Raw genomic sequence first — 20,749 nt, forward strand, 5'->3', positions numbered from 1 at the left:
TGAGTGTTGTTGTTGTATTTGTAGCCTACTATTTCTACACAGTGATATTGTGTGTTGTCTTCTGGTAGGTAGGTAGGTAGGCTGTCTCTACTAATATATTGTTCACCTGCTTGACTCCACAGCGTGACTCGCCTCGGTCTTTGTGTCTGTGGGTCTTGGTGTCTGGCTGGCGCTATGGAGGCTGGCGCCCCATGGGTTATGGCGCGTTGATATAGGCCTAGATAGAGGGACACTCACTCATTCACTCACTCACTCACTCACTCACTCACTCACTCAGAGAGACTGAGTGAGTGAGAGTGTGTGAGTGAGAGAGAGAGTGAGTGAGTGACTGACTGAGAGAGAGAGACTGTCTCTCACTCATTCACTCAGTCTCTCTCTCTCTCTGTCTCTCTCTCTCACTCACTCACTCACTCAGTCTCACTCTCTCAGTCTCTCTCTCTCAGTCTCTCTCACTCTCTCTCTCTCTCTCTCTCACTCACACACTCTCTCTCTCTCTCTCTCTCTCTCTCTCTCTCTCACTCACTCACTCAGTCCCCTCTCTGATGGTATCACCCTGTACCCCAAGTCAGTATATTACATCTATCAATCATTCTAAGATAAACCTCAGTAAGCTCCCCCGACATACCAGAATCCTTGGGATCCAGATTCTGTGGCACCAAGTGTCACCTCTAACAAATGTAACCTTGTTCCCACAACACCACGAAAAGACATCATAACAATCCTCCCAAAAATGTTTTATTTGTGGTAAGTAACATTCCTCATATATGACATCACTTAACCCCAACAATTCACATAAAACTTCATATAAAATAAAATGTTCTCCAATCAGTAGTATAGATATATGTTTAGAGTCTAAACTATTCTAGATAACTGAGAATTCATCCCCCTCTACCTTCTCTACCTGAATCCAACCAGATTCTCAATATATTGAAATCAACTAAGTTATACATTCTCAGTCCCTTAGCTCACGCACCATCACACCTCTCAAACCTCTATGTAGTCGGTCTGAGAAAAAGATAGATACATGATGAACTACTATATATTCATGCTAAGAGAATCTAATTTCTAAGTTACAGGGAGATGATAATATAGTCAGATGAATATATCTCAATAGAAATAATGTCAGTCTTCTTCATCCATGTCTGTCTGAGTATTACAGTACCATGTAGTTGACCTACTGTATGTCTGTCTAACAGTATTACAGTACCATGTAGTTGACCTACTGTATGTCTGTCTAATAGTATTGCGTACCATGTAGTTGACCTACTGTATGTCTGTCTAACAGTATTACAGTACCATGTAGTTGACCTACTGTATGTCTGTCTAACAGTATTACAGTACCATGTAGTTGACCTACTGTATGTCTGTCTAACAGTATTACAGTACCATGTAGTTGACCTACTGTATGTCTGTCTAACAGTATTACAGTACCATGTAGTTGACCTACTGTATGTCTGTCTAACAGTATTACAGTACCATGTAGTTGACCTACTGTATGTCTGTCTAACAGTATTACAGTACCATGTAGTTGACCTACTGTATGTCTGTCTAACAGTATTACAGTACCATGTAGTTGACCTACTGTATGTCTGTCTAACTGAGTATTACAGTACCATGTAGTTGACCTACTGTATGTCTGTCTAACAGTATTACAGTACCATGTAGTTGACCTACTGTATGTCTGTCTAACTGAGTATTACAGTACTATGTAGTTGACCTACTGTATGTCTGTCTAACAGTATTACAGTACCATGTAGTTGACCTACTGTATGTCTGTCTAACAGTATTACAGTACCATGTAGTTGACCTACTGTATGTCTGTCTAACAGTATTACAGTACCATGTAGTTGACCTACTGTATGTCTGTCTAACTGAGTATTACAGTACCATGTAGTTGACCTACTGTATGTCTGTCTAACAGTATTACAGTACCATGTAGTTGACCTACTGTATGTCTGTCTAACAGTATTACAGTACCATGTAGTTGACCTACTGTATGTCTGTCTAACAGTATTACAGTACCATGTAGTTGACCTACTGTATGTCTGTCTAACTGAGTATTACAGTACCATGTAGTTGACCTACTGTATGTCTGTCTAACTGAGTATTACAGTACCATGTAGTTGACCTACTGTATGTCTGTCTAACAGTATTACAGTACCATGTAGTTGACCTACTGTATGTCTGTCTAACAGTATTACAGTACCATGTAGTTGACCTACTGTATGTCTGTCTAACTGAGTATTACAGTACTATGTAGTTGACCTACTGTATGTCTGTCTAACTGAGTATTACAGTACCATGTAGTTGACCTACTGTATGTCTGTCTAACAGTATTACAGTACCATGTAGTTGACCTACTGTATGTCTGTCTAACAGTATTACAGTACCATGTAGTTGACCTACTGTATGTCTGTCTAACAGTATTACAGTACCATGTAGTTGACCTACTGTATGTCTGTCTAACTGAGTATTACAGTACCATGTAGTTGACCTACTGTATGTCTGTCTAACAGTATTACAGTACCATGTAGTTGACCTACTGTATGTCTGTCTAACAGTATTACAGTACCATGTAGTTGACCTACTGTATGTCTGTCTAACAGTATTACAGTACCATGTAGTTGACCTACTGTATGTCTGTCTAACAGTATTACAGTACCATGTAGTTGACCTACTGTATGTCTGTCTAACTGAGTATTACAGTACCATGTAGTTGACCTACTGTATGTCTGTCTAACAGTATTACAGTACCATGTAGTTGACCTACTGTATGTCTGTCTAACAGTATTACAGTACCATGTAGTTGACCTACTGTATGTCTGTCTAACAGTATTACAGTACCATGTAGTTGACCTACTGTATGTCTGTCTAACTGAGTATTACAGTACCATGTAGTTGACCTACTGTATGTCTGTCTAACTGAGTATTACAGTACCATGTAGTTGACCTACTGTATGTCTGTCTAACAGTATTACAGTACCATGTAGTTGACCTACTGTATGTCTGTCTAACAGTATTACAGTACCATGTAGTTGACCTACTGTATGTCTGTCTAACAGTATTACAGTACCATGTAGTTGACCTACTGTATGTCTGTCTAACAGTATTACAGTACCATGTAGTTGACCTACTGTATGTCTGTCTAACTGAGTATTACAGTACCATGTAGTTGACCTACTGTATGTCTGTCTAACTGAGTATTACAGTACCATGTAGTTGACCTACTGTATGTCTGTCTAACAGTATTACAGTACCATGTAGTTGACCTACTGTATGTCTGTCTAACAGTATTACAGTACCATGTAGTTGACCTACTGTATGTCTGTCTAACAGTATTACAGTACCATGTAGTTGACCTACTGTATGTCTGTCTAACAGTATTACAGTACCATGTAGTTGACCTACTGTATGTCTGTCTAACTGAGTATTACAGTACCATGTAGTTGACCTACTGTATGTCTGTCTAACAGTATTACAGTACCATGTAGTTGACCTACTGTATGTCTGTCTAACAGTATTACAGTACCATGTAGTTGACCTACTGTATGTCTGTCTAACTGAGTATTACAGTACCATGTAGTTGACCTACTGTATGTCTGTCTAACAGTATTACAGTACCATGTAGTTGACCTACTGTATGTCTGTCTAACTGAGTATTACAGTACCATGTAGTTGACCTACTGTATGTCTGTCTAACTGAGTATTACAGTACCATGTAGTTGACCTACTGTATGTCTGTCTAACTGAGTATTACAGTACCATGTAGTTGACCTACTGTATGTCTGTCTAACAGTATTACAGTACCATGTAGTTGACCTACTGTATGTCTGTCTAACAGTATTACAGTACCATGTAGTTGACCTACTGTATGTCTGTCTAACAGTATTACAGTACCATGTAGTTGACCTACTGTATGTCTGTCTAACTGTATTACAGTACCATGTAGTTGACCTACTGTATGTCTGTCTAACAGTATTACAGTACCATGTAGTTGACCTACTGTATGTCTGTCTAACAGTAGTACAGTACCATGTAGTTGACCTACTGTATGTCTGTCTAACTGAGTATTACAGTACCATGTAGTTGACCTACTGTATGTCTGTCTAACAGTATTACAGTACCATGTAGTTGACCTACTGTATGTCTGTCTAACAGTATTACAGTACCATGTAGTTGACCTACTGTATGTCTGTCTAACTGAGTATTACAGTACCATGTAGTTGACCTACTGTATGTCTGTCTAACAGTATTACAGTACCATGTAGTTGACCTACTGTATGTCTGTCTAACAGTATTACAGTACCATGTAGTTGACCTACTGTATGTCTGTCTAACAGTATTACAGTACCATGTAGTTGACCTACTGTATGTCTGTCTAACAGTATTACAGTACCATGTAGTTGACCTACTGTATGTCTGTCTGAGTATTACAGTACCATGTAGTTGACCTACTGTATGTCTGTCTAACAGTATTACAGTACCATGTAGTTGACCTACTGTATGTCTGTCTAACAGTATTACAGTACCATGTAGTTGACCTACTGTATGTCTGTCTAACAGTATTACAGTACCATGTAGTTGACCTACTGTATGTCTGTCTAACAGTATTACAGTACCATGTAGTTGACCTACTGTATGTCTGTCTAACTGAGTATTACAGTACCATGTAGTTGACCTACTGTATGTCTGTCTAACAGTATTACAGTACCATGTAGTTGACCTACTGTATGTCTGTCTAACAGTATTACAGTACCATGTAGTTGACCTACTGTATGTCTGTCTAACAGTATTACAGTACCATGTAGTTGACCTACTGTATGTCTGTCTAACAGTATTACAGTACCATGTAGTTGACCTACTGTATGTCTGTCTAACAGTATTACAGTACCATGTAGTTGACCTACTGTATGTCTGTCTAACTGAGTATTACAGTACCATGTAGTTGACCTACTGTATGTCTGTCTAACAGTATTACAGTACCATGTAGTTGACCTACTGTATGTCTGTCTAACAGTATTACAGTACCATGTAGTTGACCTACTGTATATCTGTCTAACTGAGTATTACAGTACCATGTAGTTGACCTACTGTATGTCTGTCTAACAGTATTACAGTACCATGTAGTTGACCTACTGTATGTCTGTCTAACTGAGTATTACAGTACCATGTAGTTGACCTACTGTATGTCTGTCTAACTGAGTATTACAGTACCATGTAGTTGACCTACTGTATGTCTGTCTAACAGTATTACAGTACCATGTAGTTGACCTACTGTATGTCTGTCTAACAGTATTACAGTACCATGTAGTTGACCTACTGTATGTCTGTCTAACAGTATTACAGTACCATGTAGTTGACCTACTGTATGTCTGTCTAACAGTATTACAGTACCATGTAGTTGACCTACTGTATGTCTGTCTAACAGTATTACAGTACCATGTAGTTGACCTACTGTATGTCTGTCTAACTGAGTATTACAGTACCATGTAGTTGGCCTACTGTATGTCTGTCTAACAGATTACAGTACCATGTAGTTGACCTACTGTATGTCTGTCTAACAGTATTACAGTACCATGTAGTTGACCTACTGTATGTCTGTCTAACAGTATTACAGTACCATGTAGTTGACCTACTGTATGTCTGTCTAATAGTATTACAGTACCCTGTAGTTGACCTACTGTATGTCTGTCTAACTGAGTATTACAGTACTATGTAGTTGACCTACTGTATGTCTGTCTAACTGAGTATTACAGTACCATGTAGTTGACCTACTGTATGTCTGTCTAACTGAGTATTACAGTACCATGTAGTTGACCTACTGTATGTCTGTCTAACAGTATTACAGTACCATGTAGTTGACCTACTGTATGTCTGTCTAACTGAGTATTACAGTACCATGTAGTTGACCTACTGTATGTCTGTCTAACAGTATTACAGTACCATGTAGTTGACCTACTGTATATCTGTCTAACTGAGTATTACAGTACCATGTAGTTGACCTACTGTATGTCTGTCTAACAGTATTACAGTACCATGTAGTTGACCTACTGTATGTCTGTCTAACAGTATTACAGTACCATGTAGTTGACCTACTGTATGTCTGTCTAACAGTATTACAGTACCATGTAGTTGACCTACTGTATGTCTGTCTAACTGTATTTACAGTACCATGTAGTTGACCTACTGTATGTCTGTCTAACAGTATTACAGTACCATGTAGTTGACCTACTGTATGTCTGTCTAACAGTATTACAGTACCATGTAGTTGACCTACTGTATGTCTGTCTAACTGAGTATTACAGTACCATGTAGTTGACCTACTGTATGTCTGTCTAACAGTATTACAGTACCATGTAGTTGACCTACTGTATGTCTGTCTAACAGTATTACAGTACCATGTAGTTGACCTACTGTATGTCTGTCTAACTGAGTATTACAGTACCATGTAGTTGACCTACTGTATGTCTGTCTAACAGTATTACAGTACCATGTAGTTGACCTACTGTATGTCTGTCTAACAGTATTACAGTACCATGTAGTTGACCTACTGTATGTCTGTCTAACAGTATTACAGTACCATGTAGTTGACCTACTGTATGTCTGTCTAACAGTATTACAGTACCATGTAGTTGACCTACTGTATGTCTGTCTGAGTATTACAGTACCATGTAGTTGACCTACTGTATGTCTGTCTAACAGTATTACAGTACCATGTAGTTGACCTACTGTATGTCTGTCTAACAGTATTACAGTACCATGTAGTTGACCTACTGTATGTCTGTCTAACAGTATTACAGTACCATGTAGTTGACCTACTGTATGTCTGTCTAACAGTATTACAGTACCATGTAGTTGACCTACTGTATGTCTGTCTAACTGAGTATTACAGTACCATGTAGTTGACCTACTGTATGTCTGTCTAACAGTATTACAGTACCATGTAGTTGACCTACTGTATGTCTGTCTAACAGTATTACAGTACCATGTAGTTGACCTACTGTATGTCTGTCTAACAGTATTACAGTACCATGTAGTTGACCTACTGTATGTCTGTCTAACAGTATTACAGTACCATGTAGTTGACCTACTGTATGTCTGTCTAACAGTATTACAGTACCATGTAGTTGACCTACTGTATGTCTGTCTAACTGAGTATTACAGTACCATGTAGTTGACCTACTGTATGTCTGTCTAACAGTATTACAGTACCATGTAGTTGACCTACTGTATGTCTGTCTAACAGTATTACAGTACCATGTAGTTGACCTACTGTATATCTGTCTAACTGAGTATTACAGTACCATGTAGTTGACCTACTGTATGTCTGTCTAACTGAGTATTACAGTACCATGTAGTTGACCTACTGTATGTCTGTCTAACTGAGTATTACAGTACCATGTAGTTGACCTACTGTATGTCTGTCTAACAGTATTACAGTACCATGTAGTTGACCTACTGTATGTCTGTCTAACAGTATTACAGTACCATGTAGTTGACCTACTGTATGTCTGTCTAACAGTATTACAGTACCATGTAGTTGACCTACTGTATGTCTGTCTAACAGTATTACAGTACCATGTAGTTGACCTACTGTATGTCTGTCTAACAGTATTACAGTACCATGTAGTTGACCTACTGTATGTCTGTCTAACTGAGTATTACAGTACCATGTAGTTGACCTACTGTATGTCTGTCTAACAGTATTACAGTACCATGTAGTTGACCTACTGTATGTCTGTCTAACAGTATTACAGTACCATGTAGTTGACCTACTGTATGTCTGTCTAACAGTATTACAGTACCATGTAGTTGACCTACTGTATGTCTGTCTAACAGTATTACAGTACCATGTAGTTGACCTACTGTATGTCTGTCTAACTGAGTATTACAGTACTATGTAGTTGACCTACTGTATGTCTGTCTAACTGAGTATTACAGTACCATGTAGTTGACCTACTGTATGTCTGTCTAACTGAGTATTACAGTACCATGTAGTTGACCTACTGTATGTCTGTCTAACAGTATTACAGTACCATGTAGTTGACCTACTGTATGTCTGTCTAACTGAGTATTACAGTACCATGTAGTTGACCTACTGTATGTCTGTCTAACAGTATTACAGTACCATGTAGTTGACCTACTGTATGTCTGTCTAACAGTATTACAGTACCATGTGGTTGACCTACTGTATGTCTGTCTAACAGTATTACAGTACCATGTAGTTGACCTACTGTATGTCTGTCTAACAGTATTACAGTACCATGTAGTTGACCTACTGTATGTCTGTCTAACTGAGTATTACAGTACTATGTAGTTGACCTACTGTATGTCTGTCTAACTGAGTATTACAGTACCATGTAGTTGACCTACTGTATGTCTGTCTAACTGAGTATTACAGTACCATGTAGTTGACCTACTGTATGTCTGTCTAACAGTATTACAGTACCATGTAGTTGACCTACTGTATGTCTGTCTAACTGAGTATTACAGTACCATGTAGTTGACCTACTGTATGTCTGTCTAACTGAGTATTACAGTACCATGTAGTTGAACTACTGTATGTCTGTCTAACTGAGTATTACAGTACTATGTAGTTGACCTACTGTATGTCTGTCTGAGTATTTCAGTACTATGTAGTTGACCTACTGTATGTCTGTCTAACTGAGTATTTCAGTACCATGTAGTTGACCTACTGTATGTCTGTCTAACTGAATATTACAGTACCATGTAGTTGACCTACTGTATGTCTGTCTAACAGTATTACAGTACCATGTAGTTGACCTACTGTATGTCTGTCTAGCTGAGTATTACAGTACCATGTAGTTGACCTACTGTATGTCTGTCTAACAGTATTACAGTACCATGTAGTTGACCTACTGTATGTCTGTCTAACTGAGTATTACAGTACCATGTAGTTGACCTACTGTATGTCTGTCTAACAGTATTACAGTACCATGTAGTTGACCTACTGTATGTCTGTCTAACTGAGTATTACAGTACCATGTAGTTGACCTACTGTATGTCTGTCTAACAGTATTACAGTACCATGTAGTTGACCTACTGTATGTCTGTCTAACAGTATTACAGTACCATGTAGTTGACCTACTGTATGTCTGTCTAACTGAGTATTACAGTACCATGTAGTTGACCTACTGTATATCTGTCTAACAGTATTACAGTACCATGTAGTTGACCTACTGTATGTCTGTCTAACAGTATTACAGTACCATGTAGTTGACCTACTGTATGTCTGTCTAACTGAGTATTACAGTACCATGTAGTTGACCTACTGTATGTCTGTCTAACAGTATTATAGTACCATGTAGTTGACCTACTGTATGTCTGTCTAACTGAGTATTACAGTACCATGTAGTTGACCTACTGTATGTCTGTCTAACAGTATTACAGTACCATGTAGTTGACCTACTGTATGTCTGTCTAACTGAGTATTACAGTACCATGTAGTTGACCTACTGTATGTCTGTCTAACAGTATTACAGTACCATGTAGTTGACCTACAACTTAGACAGCAACAGAAACTCATGTATTAGTATCACACTGCAACAGTAGAACACATTCACAGCAATCTGATAAAAACTACACTATTAAGATCCTTCTGAAGGAATGTCACAAATTGACTGATCACAAGAAGCATCAAGTAAGATTTGCATAAAGCTTAAAACATATTAATAAAACAAGGTATACCATTCACTTCTTAAAAAAATTAGATACAAAATAATGTATGAATATTTAAAGTATTTACACACAAACTGTTAGTGGTAAATACAACTACATATTCCTATCCTACAGTTATACTACACATGTTCCTGTGTTTTTAAGGACCTGAGTGACAACACATGTAAGACGTCTGTCAACCAGATGATACATTCCTGTCCCTAAGACTGTTTTTCTGGACTCAGATCAATCAGTGTGATTTTGAACCAGTCTTCTATTGACCACATTATACTGTCATTATCCAACATTATCTTCACCAGATCTCAAACCTCTTGTCTGTCAGGAAGGGTCTTCTGTCCTGGATTCTGTTGTTGAAGAGTCTGTAGAGAAGAACATTACTATTATTAATCATTATTACAACATTAGACAACAGATCTCCATCCTCCAACTGTTGCTCCCAGCAACAGACACACCCAGATGATCTCTCACACACACACGCTCTGCTCACCGTCACACACACCCTTACCGTACGGTGTGTATTGAAGTGTTGGTGGAGACCAGTTGGATTATTCTGTCAGTCAGAGCATCAGTGATGTCATTATGACTCAGGCTACGAGAGAGAGAGAGAGAGAGAGAGAGAGAGAGAGAACATGAGTGATCAGACATTTGTCATGTAGTCACACACACACACACACACACACACACACACACACACACACACACACACACACACAGTGTAAGCCACTCACTCCAGGACTTGTACTTTGTGCAGGTGTGTGATCAGGGGCTGTAGGTGGTGGTCTGTGAGTTGACAGTGGCTGAGGTCCAGTTCTGACAGCCCCTCTGAGTGTTCCAGAACCAGGGCCAGAGATCCACAGGCCTTCTGGTCCAGCCTGGTCTCACTGAGGTCCAGCTCTCCATCCAGGGCTCTGCACAGGGACTCTGCGTGCCTCAGCACCCCCTCTTCAATCCCCTCACACACAAGGTCCAGCAGCTGACGTAGCAGAGCTTTGCTGGGGCTGACAGGACAAGAGGCAGAGATAACATTATGACACAGAGTAGGTCTAACTCCTACTGATGAACTAGTTGGTTAAATGTTTGTCTTTGTGTGTCTAACCTCAGCTTGACAATATGCAGGATGGGAAGCAGCTCCCTCAGTGCTCTGTCCTCCACCTCACAGTCTCTTAGGATGATCTGCACCTGGTTCTGGACCAGCTGGGTGCTGTGTTGGTTCTGCTTCAGAACAGAGTGGATGGCCCTGCAGTGGTCAGTGGTCAGACACAGAGCCTCCTCCTGGTCCTGAGCTGACAGGTCCACAGAGGAGGAGCAGGAGAAGTCCAGCCTGTAGTGCAGAGACCTGAGCAGCCATACTGCTGTTGGTGGTGGTGGTGGTGGTGCCCCCTGCTGGATCGGAGAGGCAGCACAGCACTGGAGGAAACTCAGCAGTAACCTCCTGTCAACACTACAGAGAGAGAGAGAGAGAGAGAGAGAGAGAGACAAAGAGAGAGAGAGAGAGAGAGAGAGACAAAGAGAGAGAGACAAAGAGAGAGAGACAAAGAGAGAGAGAGAGAGAGACAGAGAGAGACAGACAGAGACTTATTTAAACACCATCACACATTAAAACACTGATAAACACACTACAACTCTGTTTATCATGTAAACTCCCGGCGTTCCCCTTCAATTCCACCCCTAGGTGAGGTTAAGGTTTAGTGCATTAGACTAAGGTTAGGGTTAGTGGTTAAATCAGTCAGAAAGTGGGAAGCCTCATAGTTCTATCCATTCTAGCAGGGTCAAAAAGTGCCAACTAAACCTGAGTTGGGAGACTCTGTCCAGAAGAGGCAGGATGCTCTCTATCTCCCCCGGTGGTATGGAGGTCCACAGCAGGTTGACTTTGACTTGGTGGCAGTGCTGCAGGGTAAAACCCAGAGCAGTACAGTCCACTCTGTCCAGCTCTCTGCTGTTCAGGTTGATCCAATGGTCTGAAGACCTCAACAAACTGGACACACAGTCACTGGCTCTGCTGTCATAGATCTGTCTGATGGTGGACTTTACAAAGCTGGAACTGGACCTGAACAAACATGGAGAATGGATTGTTGTGGTTATGTCAAGGTTTCATAAAGGATAACTCACATAGCAACAACTGGCTGGACAGGACATTAATAATTAAAGTCTATAAATATTGAATAAAGATCTCTCACCTCTTGAATAAAACCCTAATGATATTACAGAGGATCACTCAGAACAACATGTCATTGGATATAAATAGTTATGTTCTTCTTTCTAGAAAGTCTGAATAGAGAAATAAGTTCTCCCACCTCTTGAATATAACCCTTCCCAGAAAGGGGAGAAGATCTGAGATGTTCTTCTCTAGGAGCCTGTTCTTCCTGAGGTCCACAGTGATGTTGTGGGTTGAATGCTGCAGCAGAGAGAGAAGCACTTCCAGGTCCAGCCTGCAGGAGGTCAGGTCTCCACCAACCTTCTCCAGGAACCACTGAGTCAAGTCCTTGTCCTGAGCTTCATACACAACTACAGTCAGCTGCTGCAGATAGTCCGAGTTCAGTCTAGGAGGTTGGAACATAAAGGCAGTCAGAAATATGAAGAAAAACACATGAATGAAGTTCCTATTTCTACTTCTAAAAAACATCAGCTCCAGACTGACCTGAGAGAGAGAGGTCCCTGGTGACACAGCAGTGTGATGAGAGAGTGACCCTGGATCCAGAAGTCAGTCAGGTCCAGACACTGAACCCTCCAGAGTCTCAGCAGGGATGCCACACTCCTCAGAGCCCTGGATAACACTCTCTCTGGTGGCTGGTTGCTCTTTAGGACCAGGGAGAGCTCTGGGACAGTCAGTGGAGTAGCACCTCTCCCTGTCCTCCTAACCAGTCTGGACAGTTTCACTGCCATGCCCACATTCAGCCTGGAATGAAAAGACAAAACTCAAGTCACTTTAAACAGACAAACCTTGTCAGATAAAATGCTCAATAGGAAGATAAACTATTCAATAGACCTGTAAAGCTGTCTTACTGAACATACCTGAGCTTGTGTAGCTTTGACTCATGTCTCACAATAAGTAAGGCTCCTTGGAGAGATCTTGCTGGGGGTAGAGGAGGTCCACTCTGGAGGCACAGAGACCCAGGACTCTCCCCACAGACCTGCAGGTTTCCTGGGTAACTCTCCTCCCAGTGACAGGGGTGGAGCCCAAGGCCTGGAGGAGAGAGGCCAACTGCTGGTCCTCCTCTCTGGACCTCACAGGGACGGATTCACACACCCTCTGGAAGAACCTGTCATCATCACAGCTGAAACAGCAAAACATGGGGGGACATGAAATCAGACATTTAGGAGACAGTCCAAAAGTATTGGGACAGTGACACATTTTTTGTTGTTTTGGCTCTGTACTCCAGCACTTTGACATGATTGTCACGGTTTCGGCCGAGGCTGCCTCTCTCCCTTGTTCGGGCAGGCTTCGGCGTTCGTTGTCTCCGGAATACTAGCTGCCACCGTTGTATGTTTCATGTTCGTTTGCTTTTTGTCTGTTTTGTTGTGACACCTGTTCTCGTTTAGCCTAATTAGTGTCCTATAAGTTTCTCGTTGTGTTTGTCTAGTGTTGTGTGTTATTGATTTTGGTCTGTCGTGTGTTGGGCTTATTTTCGCCCTTTCGCTCGGTTGAGCTTTCCTCCACTGCGTTGGAGTGTTACGCACCTGTTAGTGCGCTTTTTGTTTATTTGCCTTCGTGCGTATTTTTGCCTTCGGGCAAGTGTTGTCATATTTTCCTGTTTGGAGATTGACTAAAGTTTGTTGGACTATCCTTCGGTGTTCTGCGTTTGATTCCACCACTACACCCACCTACAGCACGCGTGACAGAATAACACACCCATAAATGGAATCAGCAGGAGCCGCAGCAGCCCAGACGACGCTGGAGGACCAGGTCCGGGAACAACGGGACCAGATCCTGCAGATGGGGACCGCACTGCAGGAGGTGATCACCACCATCCGAGGCTGGGGATCGCCTCCACCGCGACCCTCCCTGCCAGCACCATCGGCCAGTCCGCCCATTCCCGCACCAGAACCCCGAGGAGTCCGACTCTCGCTCCCGAGGGCCTACGATGGGACCGCGGCCGGGTGTCAGGGATTCCTTCTCCAGGTGGAGCTGACCTGGCCACCGTGCACCCGGCGCCTCGGGACATGAGAGCGTGTCCGCCTGATCTCCTGCCTTTCCGGGAAGGCATTGGAATGGGCCAACGCGGAGTGGAGGAGGATCGAGCGGACACCATCACGTCGGCGAGTTCTCCCGCCGCTTCAGGGCGGTGTTTGACCATCCCCGGAGGGGGAAGGGCGGGGAGCGTCTGGTCTTCCTCCGGCAGGGGAGGAGGAGTGCCCAGGAGTTCGCCCTCGAATTCCGTACTCTAGCGGCAGATGCAGGGTGGAATGATCGGGCTCTCGTCGATCACTACAGATGTAGTCTACGAGAGGACGTCCGTCGGGAGCTGGCTTGTAGGGACACCAGCCTCTCGTTCGACCAGTTGGTCGACATGTCCATCAGGCTGGATAACCTACTAGCTACCCGCGGACGTCCCGAGGGGGGTCCGTCCATTTCACCCTCCAGCGCCTCCGAGCCGTGCCCCATGGAGCTCGGGGGCGCTGGCGCTAGAGAGAGGAGGGGTCGGCTTACTAGGGGGTCCATCCTCTGCACCAACTGTGGTCGGGGAGGACACACCGCGGCTAGGTGCTGGGGATGGCCTCCTAGGGGAGAGGACAACAGGTCCCGCACTGGGGATTCCTTCCAGGTGAGTAGGCGCCCCACTCACCCAGAGCTCTCTGTTGCACATTTCTGTATACCTGTGAGTTTTCCACAGGTAGCACCTCATTCCCAGTGTAAGGCGCCTAGACATCTGCCTAGGGGTAAGTTACTACCCCTGCCCGTTCCACAACGACCATGGTCCCACCTCTCGGTGGATTTCCTTACTGACCTTCCTCCTTCACAGGGGAATACCACTATACTGGTCGTTGTGGACCGGTTTTCTAAGGCCTGTCGTTTGCTCCCCATGCCGGGCCTTCCTACCGCCCCTGCAAACTGCGAAGCCCTATTCACCCATGTGTTCCGGCACTACGGGGTACCCGAGGATATTGTGTCTGATCGAGGTCCCAATTTACCTCCAGAGTCTGGAGGGCCTTTATGGAGCGGTTGGGGGTCTCGGTGAGCCTCACCTCGGGTTACCACCCGGAGAGTAATGGGCAGGTGGAACGTGTGAACCAGGATGTGGGTAGGTTTCTTAGAACATACTGCCAGGACCGGCCGGGAGGGAGTGGGCAAGATACGTTCCCTGGGCCGAAATGGCCCAGAATTCCCCTACGCCATTCCTCCACTAACCTAACCCCTTTCCAATGTGTGTTAGGTTACCAGCCGGTTCTGGCACCTTGGCAGCAGAGCCAGATCGAGGCTCCTGCGGTGGATGAGTGGGCGCGGCGCTCGGAGGAGACATGGAACGCTGCACACGTCCACCTGCAGCGGGCCCTCCGACGTCATAAGGCGCGCCGATCTCCACCGCAGTGAGGGACCGGTGTACGCACCTGGTGATCGAGTCTGGCTCTCTACCAGAAACCTGCCCCTCCGCCTGCCCTGTCGGAAACTGGGTCGGCGGTTTGTAGGGCCATTTAAAGTCCTGGGGAAGGTTGAACGAGGTGTGTTACAAATTACAGCTACCTGTTGAATATAAAAGTATTAACCCCTCGTTCCATGTGTCCCTTCTCAGGCCGGTGGTAGCTGGCCCACTCCAAGAAAGTGAGATCAGGGAGACTCCTCCGCCCCCATTGGACATCGAGGGGGCACCGGCGTACTCCGTGAGGTCCATCTTGGATTCGAGACGTCGGATGGGGGTCTCCAATATCTAGTGGAGTGGGAGGGGTATGGTCCGGAGGAGCGGTGCTGGGTGCCGAGGAGAGACATTTTGGACCCCGTCTCTCTGACGGAATTCCATCGTGGGCACCCGACGCACCCTGCTCCGTGTCCTCCGGGTCGTCCCCGAGGCCGGAGTCGGCGCACGTCTGGAGCCGCGCGTCAAGGGGGGGGTACTGTCACGGTTTCGGCCGAGGCTGCCTCTCTCCCTTGTTCGGGCAGGCTTCGGCGTTGGTCTCCGAATACTAGCTGCCACCGTTGTATGTTTCATGTTCGTTTGCTTTTGTCTGTTTTGTTGTGACACCTGTTCTCGTTTAGCCTAATTAGTGTCCTATAAGTTTCTCGTTGTGTTTGTCTAGTGTTGTGTGTTATTGATTTTGGTCTGTCGTGTGTTGGGCTTATTTTCGCCCTTTCGCTCGGTTGAGCTTTCCTCCACAGCGTTGGAGTGTTACGCACCTGTTAGTGCGCTTTTTGTTTATTCGCCTTCGTGCGTATTTTTGCCTTTGGGCAAGTGTTGTCATATTTTCCTGTTTGGAGATTGACTAAAGTTTGTTGGACTATCCTTCGGTGTTCTGCGTTTGATTCCACCACTACACCCACCTACAGCACGCGTGACAATGATACAATGACTATGAGGTTAAAGTTACAGCAATGTTTGTACATACAGTGCCTTGCATTAGTATTCAATCCCCTTACATATGTTTTATTGTGTTACAACCTGGAATTAAAATGGAATCAATTAGAATGTTTTTGTCAAGAAATTACTCAAAATACTCTGTAATGTCAAAGTGGAAGAACAACATTTGTTAAAGATTAATGAAATATAAAACACTAATATACCTTGATTAGATTAGGTATTCTGAGTATAAACTTTCAGGTTTCATGTTACAAAACGTCTCAAAGATAAAATTCACAAGATTTCTAAAAGACACATTTCTAGCATCACAAAATTTAAGAAACATTCACAATATCTGTGTGACATTTAGTAATGCAACATTTGTTATGTCAGGAAATCTGAGTATAAATGTTACCAGATTCACCAACACTTGAAGTTTTATATTACAATGTTTCTACAAGATAATAATCACTAGCATCACATAATCACTAACCACCACACATGTTCAGACTCACCTCAGCTGTGAGATGTAGGGCAGACACTGAAGGAAACTCCTCACTTCACTCTCTTCATCTGACCAGTCCTTCAGCTCTACTGGTTTCTTCTCTGGTTGGAGTTTCAGCACTTCTAGGAGGAGGGAGGCCTTTCTCTCTGAGAGGTCTATGGACCAGACTGCAGGAGCTGACTGGTAAACTGGCTGTAATGCTGGAAGGACACTCCTGCCTGTTTGAGTCTCATAGTCCTTCACATGTGAGTACAGATCCAGCAGGAAATCACTCTCTCTAAATGGATCATCACCATCATCATCATCATCATCATCATCATCATTATCATATGTGTATCTGCACATGGAGGATAATGTATTTAAGATATTTTCTCCTGTCTCTGTATCATACTCAGCTGCAGCAACACTGAGTTTAGACAGAACTGACCAGGCCTCTTTATCATAACCAACAAACAACCTGAATGAGAAGACAGAGAAACATTGTTACTACATGTTATCCTAGATTCTCTGGTTAAGTCATGCAGAGGATTCACCCACAGACAAATAATAATGTTTACATGGCAGAATGGCAAATAAAGACTAATGGAGTGATTTGGATAAACAGATGTTTTATTAACAAGATAAATAGCTGGTACAATATCACACATCTCTGGGGAAAAAACACTCACCTCAGCTGTGAGATGTAGGGCAGACACTGAAGGAAACTCCTCACTTCACTCTCTTTATCTGACCAACCCTTCAGCTCTACTGGTTTCTTCTCTGGTTGGAGTTTCAGCACTTCTAGGAGGAGGGAGGCCTTTCTCTCTGAGAGGTCTATGGACCAGACTGCAGGAGCTGACTGGTAAACTGGCTGTAATGCTGGAAGGACACTCCTGCCTGTTTGAGTCTCATAGTCCTTCACATGTGAGTACAGATCCAGCAGGAAATCACATTTCTGATTGTGATATACTTCAGACAGTGAAAACACTTTCTCTACAGTTGTTTGTATGGTTCCTCTCTCATGGAGAGCTGCTTGAAGACACAGATTCAGTAGGAATATCTTCTCTCTCTTTGTCCTCTCTTCAGGGGATCTTCTCTGATCCTGTGGTGGAGGAAAACTGCAAGAACAGTTAAACAACAAATAGATGAATATGTGAGAGATATTTGAATTTCTGATGGTCACATTATGGCAGTTAAAATACAATGACTATCTTTCTAAACTCATCATCCACTTAAATTGTTCCTTAAAATCCTGACTACAAAGACTGCATATTTTCCAAACGGTATGTGTCGGTTTATTTTATTAAGTTAATGCAGAAAGCTAAACGCATCCTCTCTAAAGGGAAATACAGGGACAGACAACTACAATCTCTGAACTGTACGGATCCAACTCACCTCAGCTGTGAGATGTAGGGCAGACACTGAAGGACACTCCTCACTTCACTCTCTTCATCTGACCAGCCCTTCAGCTTTACTGGTTTCTTCTCTGGTTGGAGTTTCAGCACTTCTAGGAAGGGAGGCCTTTCTCTCTGAGAGGTCTATGGACCAGACTGCAGGACTGGCTGACTGGTAAACTGGCTGTAATGCTGGAAGGACACTCCTGCCTGTTTGAGTCTCATAGTACTTCACATGTGAGTACAGATCCAGCAGGAAATCACATTTCTGATAGTGATATACTTCAGACAGTGGCAACAGTTTATCTACAGTTGTTTGTATGGTTCCTCTCTCATGGAGAGCTGCTTGAAGACACAGATTCAGTAGGAATATCTTCTCTCTCTTTGTCCTCTCTTCAGGGGATCTTCTCTGATCCTGTGGTGGACGAAAACTGCAAGAACAGTTAAACAACAAATAGATGAATATGTGAGAGATATTTGAATTTCTGATGGTCACATTATGGTGGGTAAAATACAATGACTATCTTTCTAAACTCATCATCCACTTAAATTGTTCCTTAAAATCCTGACTACAAAGACTGCATATTTTCCAAACGGTATGTGTCGGTTTATTTTATTAAGTTAATGCAGAAAGCTAAACGCATCCTCTCTAAAGGGAAATACAGGGACAGACAACTACAATCTCTGAACTGTACGGATCCAACTCACCTCAGCTGTGAGATGTAGGGCAGACACTGAAGGAAACTCCTCACTTCACTCTCTTCATCTGACCAGCCCTTCAGCTTTACTGGTTTCTTCTCTGGTTGGAGTTTCAGCACTTCTAGGAGGAGGGAGGCTTTTCTCTTTGAGAGGTCTATGGACCAGACTGCAGGAGCTGACTGGTAAACTGGCTGTAATGCTGGAAGGACACTCCTGCCTGTTTGAGTCTCATAGTCCTTCACATGTGAGTACAGATCCAGCAGGAAATCACTCTGTTTAGAATTGTCTCCACTGAGAAAAGGAAAGGTGCTGTAAGTCCACACTGATGATACCAGCTTCAGTGTCTTCTCTCCTGTCTGCTCCTCCCACTCTGCTGCTTGAGACAGGAGATCCACCAGGAACTTGATCTGCTTTGAGGGATCAGACCTCCGTGGACAGAAACTGCAACAAGGACAGTAACAGCTGATTCAGACATGGATGAACACATGAAACCAGTCATAGCTGGGAAGCCTCCTTCCTAAGTTTGAGTTTGAGTTGGAGTTATTCACTGCGTTAGCACACTCCGCCAACCCTGATGTTCTAGCAGTGTCTGAATCCTGGCTTAGGAAGGCCACCAAAAATTCTGGAAATGTCCATCCCCAACTATAACATTTTCCATCTAGATAGAACTGCCAAAGGGGGTGGACTTGCATTCTACTGTAGAGATAGCCTGCAGAGCTCTATCATACTATCCAGGTCTGTGCCCAAACAGTTTGAGCTTCTACTTCTAAAAATCCACCTTTCCAGAAATAAATCTCTCACTGTTGCCGCTTGCTACAGACCCCCCTCAGCCCCCAGCTGTGCCCTGGACACCATATGTGAATTGATTGCCCCCATCTATCCTCAGAGTTCGTACTGCTTGGTGACCTAAATTGGGATATGCTTAACACCCCGGCCATCCTACAATCTAAACTAGATGCCCTCAATCTCACACAAATTATCAACGAACCTACCAGGTACAACCCTAAATCCGTAAACATGGGTACCCTCATAGATATCATCCTGACTAACTTACCCTCTAAATACACCTCTGCTGTCTTCAACCAGGATCTCAGCGATCACTGCCTTATTGCCTGCGTCCGTAACGGGTCCGCATGGTCAAACGACCACCCCTCATCACTGTCAAACGCTCCCAAAAACACTTCAGCGAGCAGGCCTTCCTAATTGACCTGGCCCAGGTATCCTGGATGGATATAGACCTCATTCCGTCAGTAGAGGATGCCTGGTTGTTCTTTAAAAGTAATTTCCTCTCAATCTTAAATAGACATGCCCCATTCAAAAATACAGAACTAAGAACAGATATAGCCCCTGGTTCTCCTCAGACTTGACTGCCCTTGACCAGCACAAAAACATCCTGTGGCGTACTGCATTAGCATCAAATAGCCCCGCGATATGCAACTTTTCAGGGAAGTTAGGAACCAATATACACAAGCAGTTAGGAAAGCAAAAGGCTAACTTTTTCAAACAGAAATTTGCATCCTGTAGCACTAACTCCAAAAAGTTTTGGGACACTGTAAAGTCCATGGAAAATAAGAGCACTTCCTCCCAGCTGCCCACTGCACTGAGGCTAGGAAACACTATCACCACCGATAAATCTACAATAATCGAGAATTTCAACAAGCATTTTGCTACGGCTGGCCATGCTTTCCACCTGGCTACCACTACCCCGGCCACCAGCTCTGCACCCTCCGCTGCAACTTGCCCATGCCCCCCGCTTCCTCCTTCACACAAATCCAGACAGCTGATGTTCTAAAAGAGCGGCAAAATCTGGACCCCTACAAATCATCTGGGCTAGACAATCTGGACCCTTTCTTTCTAAAACTAGTTGCTGAAATTGTCGCAACCCCTATTACTAGCCTGTTCAACCTCTCTTTCGTAACGTCTGAGATCCCCAGAGATTGGAAAGCTGCCGCGGTCATCCCCCTCTTCAAAGGGGGGTGACACTC

The 20,749-nt window shown here is 43.6% G+C and overlaps 1 protein-coding gene across 1 annotated transcript; it reads right to left on the reverse strand.

Moving 5' to 3' along the window:
• Positions 1-9,451: 9,451 nt before the first annotated feature.
• LOC123488489 lies at positions 9,452-12,761 on the reverse strand. The gene is made up of 8 exons (XM_045219397.1): positions 12,712-12,761; positions 12,338-12,595; positions 11,994-12,239; positions 11,489-11,746; positions 10,796-11,140; positions 10,428-10,697; positions 10,205-10,288; positions 9,452-10,058 (listed from the first exon to the last, which is right to left on the reverse strand). The coding sequence occupies exons 2-8, from the start codon at positions 12,580-12,582 to the stop codon at positions 9,992-9,994; spliced, it is 1,515 nt and encodes a 504-aa protein (XP_045075332.1). The 5' UTR covers positions 12,583-12,595; positions 12,712-12,761; the 3' UTR covers positions 9,452-9,991.
• Positions 12,762-20,749: the final 7,988 nt, after the last annotated feature.

The sequence above is a fragment of the Coregonus clupeaformis genome, unplaced genomic scaffold (assembly GCF_020615455.1).
Source record: "Coregonus clupeaformis isolate EN_2021a unplaced genomic scaffold, ASM2061545v1 scaf2365, whole genome shotgun sequence".
Classification (NCBI taxonomy): Eukaryota; Metazoa; Chordata; class Actinopteri; order Salmoniformes; family Salmonidae; genus Coregonus; species Coregonus clupeaformis.

Bases quoted from the DNA above. Each gene is read 5' to 3' on its own strand.
- LOC123488489 (XM_045219397.1), bottom strand. From the start codon at position 12,582: ATGGCAGTGAAACTGTCCAGACTGGTTAGGAGGACAGGGAGAGGTGCT. The intron at 12,240-12,337 runs GTCAGTCTGGAG...CCAACCTCCTAG, and splicing joins CAGGGACCTCTCTCTCTCAG to ACTGAACTCGGACTATCTGC. The intron at 10,698-10,795 runs GTTAGACACACA...TTGTCCTGTCAG, and splicing joins CTGCATATTGTCAAGCTGAG to CCCCAGCAAAGCTCTGCTAC.